The sequence below is a fragment of the Plectropomus leopardus genome, unplaced genomic scaffold (assembly GCF_008729295.1).
Source record: "Plectropomus leopardus isolate mb unplaced genomic scaffold, YSFRI_Pleo_2.0 unplaced_scaffold15958, whole genome shotgun sequence".
NCBI classification, from domain to species: Eukaryota; Metazoa; Chordata; class Actinopteri; order Perciformes; family Serranidae; genus Plectropomus; species Plectropomus leopardus.
The window spans coordinates 1-3023 of NW_024617120.1; the positions used below are offsets into that span (position 1 = coordinate 1).

The 3023-nt window shown below is 41.8% G+C and overlaps 1 protein-coding gene across 1 annotated transcript; it reads right to left on the minus strand.

Moving 5' to 3' along the window:
* Positions 1–1250: 1250 nt before the first annotated feature.
* On the minus strand, positions 1251–2632 carry LOC121964551 (myosin light chain kinase, smooth muscle-like; the record flags this gene model as incomplete). The annotated part of the gene is made up of 1 exon (XM_042514754.1): positions 1251–2632. A coding segment is annotated over one exon (330 nt), but the record flags the coding sequence as incomplete, so codon positions are not given.
* Positions 2633–3023: the final 391 nt, after the last annotated feature.

A 3023-nucleotide genomic window follows, 5' to 3' on the forward strand; every position in this document is an offset into this window, starting at 1 on the left:
AGGGATCCCTCATCATCCTCTGCCGCTCTTCCTGAGGTTTCTTCCTCATTTTCCTTCGTTTCAGGAGTTCTTTTTGGGAGTTGTTCCTCGGGTGATGTGAGGGTCTGAGGGCAGAGGGAGGGTGTCTGCTGTAAAGCCCTCTGAGGCAAACCATGTTTGTGATAATGGGCTCTATAAATAAAATTGACTTAACTTGACCTGAGATATCAGTTTATTCTTTCAACACAACCAACCAGCTTGAAACCCACCACACGTGAGCTCAGACCGAGAACAGGGTGTCCTCTCGTCCTTCATGTCACCGTCACACTCACACCTGGAGCAGCAGGAGGAGAGGGGGGACAACTGGCCTGATGACCGCTCACAGCGGCGTTTTTTACTCTGAAGAGCGGGCATGGGAATACAGGACAATATATTTCCTCCTTGTACCCAAGCTATCTAAATAAGTTGCTAAATCTCTCTTTTTTTGCTTTTTAAATATAACGCTGCTGAGAGGGTCCGAAAAGCCGCTAAATAGCGATAAAGTCGGCACGTTAGAAGTCCTCTCCTCCATCACCCTGGGACCTGAGACCGTCTTGTTCGTTTGTTTTTGGCCGTGGAAATGTTGTTTTATTGCACAACATCTGCAACAGTGTCCCCTACACTGCAGTGAAAACACCAATTGACAGAAAATCTCGTTAGTGGCGGGGAAAGAGTTAAAAAAGAAAGTAGTAAAAGGCAGGGGGTCAGGCCGGGCATTATGGGGGAAACCCTGCAGATATGATCTGTGCTCACCTGTGGAGCCTCAGGCTGACGGTCAGAGCTGCAGCCTTCTCCCTGCTGTCTACTGCAATAACACAGATTAAATAGTTGTATATGACCATCAGAGTTGCCTTCTGGTGACTTTTAAATATGCTTTTATTTTGGCAGTTTTCATCTGTTTTTTTATGCTAAAGCTTTTATCTTGTAGAACTTTGAATAGATTTGTTCCAAATGTGAAGAGCATCACAAATAAAATCTATTATTATTATAATAAAATCACAAAAAAGTCATAGTATAGTATGTCATCTAAAACATCAATCTAGTATGTTTTTTTAAAAAAAAATCCTGAAAAATACTCATACTGTACTATGACTTTTTAGACCTCCTATATTTGGACTTTTGTCTGACGAGATTTTTTAAAACTCTTCGCTGTGATAAGCTCATTCTAATCGCAGCCTGCATGAAATGCAGCTCAGAGAGCAGAGGTGACACAGGAAACAGGAAGGCACCTGTAGTGCTGAAATCATGCTTTATTAAATCAGAAATGAATAAAACTCAAGGAGGATGAAATACAGTTCTACATCAACAGATCAATGAAACCAAACTGCAGGGTGGAAAACAGGACTGTAGTTTTCTCTCACAGGAGGTGGAGTACCTGTGGTGAACAAAGACGACCCTGACTACTGACACGGTGAAATGACTAAAAGCTACCAACACTCGCACTGCAACACAAACACATTAGCTAGCTATCCTCCGAGAGACAGCGCTGCGTCTGCACCGCAGAGCCAGCGGCGACTTCCTCTTTAATGGCCAGGAGATGTTACGTTTAGGAAGCCGCTCCGGCCGTCCTGTGCAGAAGCAGCGCTCTTTATTAAAATGATCTAAATGCTGAGAGTGCAGGCCGCTCGCACTCTGAGCTGGTCAACAAATCTTGGTGGTATGACGCAGTCAGTCTGAGCACAAGGCCGCGTCATGCTGCTTACATGAGGGTGATGCAAACAGCACTCAGGGTCTTACACTCACGGTACAACTCATAGGAAACTGTAATATCGCACGCAGACGCGCGACGAAACAACAACTTTGTCTTTTTGTTTCAGAACATCAACAGGGAGCCTCTCTACCTGCTGAGGCAATCTTAGACTTCAACTTATCGTTGAGGCACAGAGTTTAGTTTCTCAGTTTGACAGGGTATTCGTTCTTTCTGGAACTTTCTCCTGTTAAAGCATTTGTTCTTTTGTTTCAGTTAATATTATTGTCATAAATAACAATGCATACATTTCCCATAACCGTTAAATTCGGCTATATACATTATGTACATGTCACAGAAACGTGGTTCAAAAATCCTAAGTCATAATTGTCCAATATGGCACATTTTATAACAACTTTAGACTTTAGTCTAGTTTGGCATAAATTAATGTCAAGTTTGGTACAAAAATAGTTCATATTTACAAGAACAGAAATCCAGATCTTTCTCACGTAAGATTATCGTTGCTAATTCACTAAATAAAAAGGTTCTGGAAGAGGGAAACTGGGATATAAATTAGCTTTTTTTCTTTTTTTTTTTTTACATGGACCGAATGTGAACGTTAACAGTTGCAGAGTCAGAGCCGAACTCGTTGGACAGTCGCAGGGTGTACTCTCCGCCATCGGCCTCCTTCACCGCAGAGATCACCAGGGTGGAGAGGGCGGCGGCATTCTCCACGTGGCACCGCTCGTTCCCGTTGGGGAGGGTCCGACCTGAGTGGACCCATTGGACAGAGGGCGCGGGTTCTCCGGAGAACACTCCAGCCACCGTCAGGGACTTTCCCGCCTCTGCGCTGACGTTCTGCGGAAGAGCTTCAATCTTTGGTGGAAAGCCTGTTGACAAGGAGACGGATAAAGTCAGAGACCAAAGATTTACATTAAATTATTACATCACAATCACAGAAATGAGCCGTCATCTTTAAAAGGGAAAAAACACACATTATTCAGGCGGTTTGGACCCTTTTCGTAAGTCTTTGAGATTACTTTTTTTTTCAACATCTTTTCACATACTATAAAATGATTTTTAAAGATAAATAATTAGTGCTGGGCATAGATTAATTTTTTAAATCTGGATTAATCTCACTGCAATCCTGTAGTTAATCTAGATTAATCTAGATTAAAATTATAGATTTGAATTTTGCCAAAGACATTCAAAATAATATCTATCTATCTAAATGATGAAAATGCATCACAAACTGCTTGAGAAAGCTGTTCTACTATAATATTTGGTAAAGAAAAATAATGTTCCATAAGATTTACTT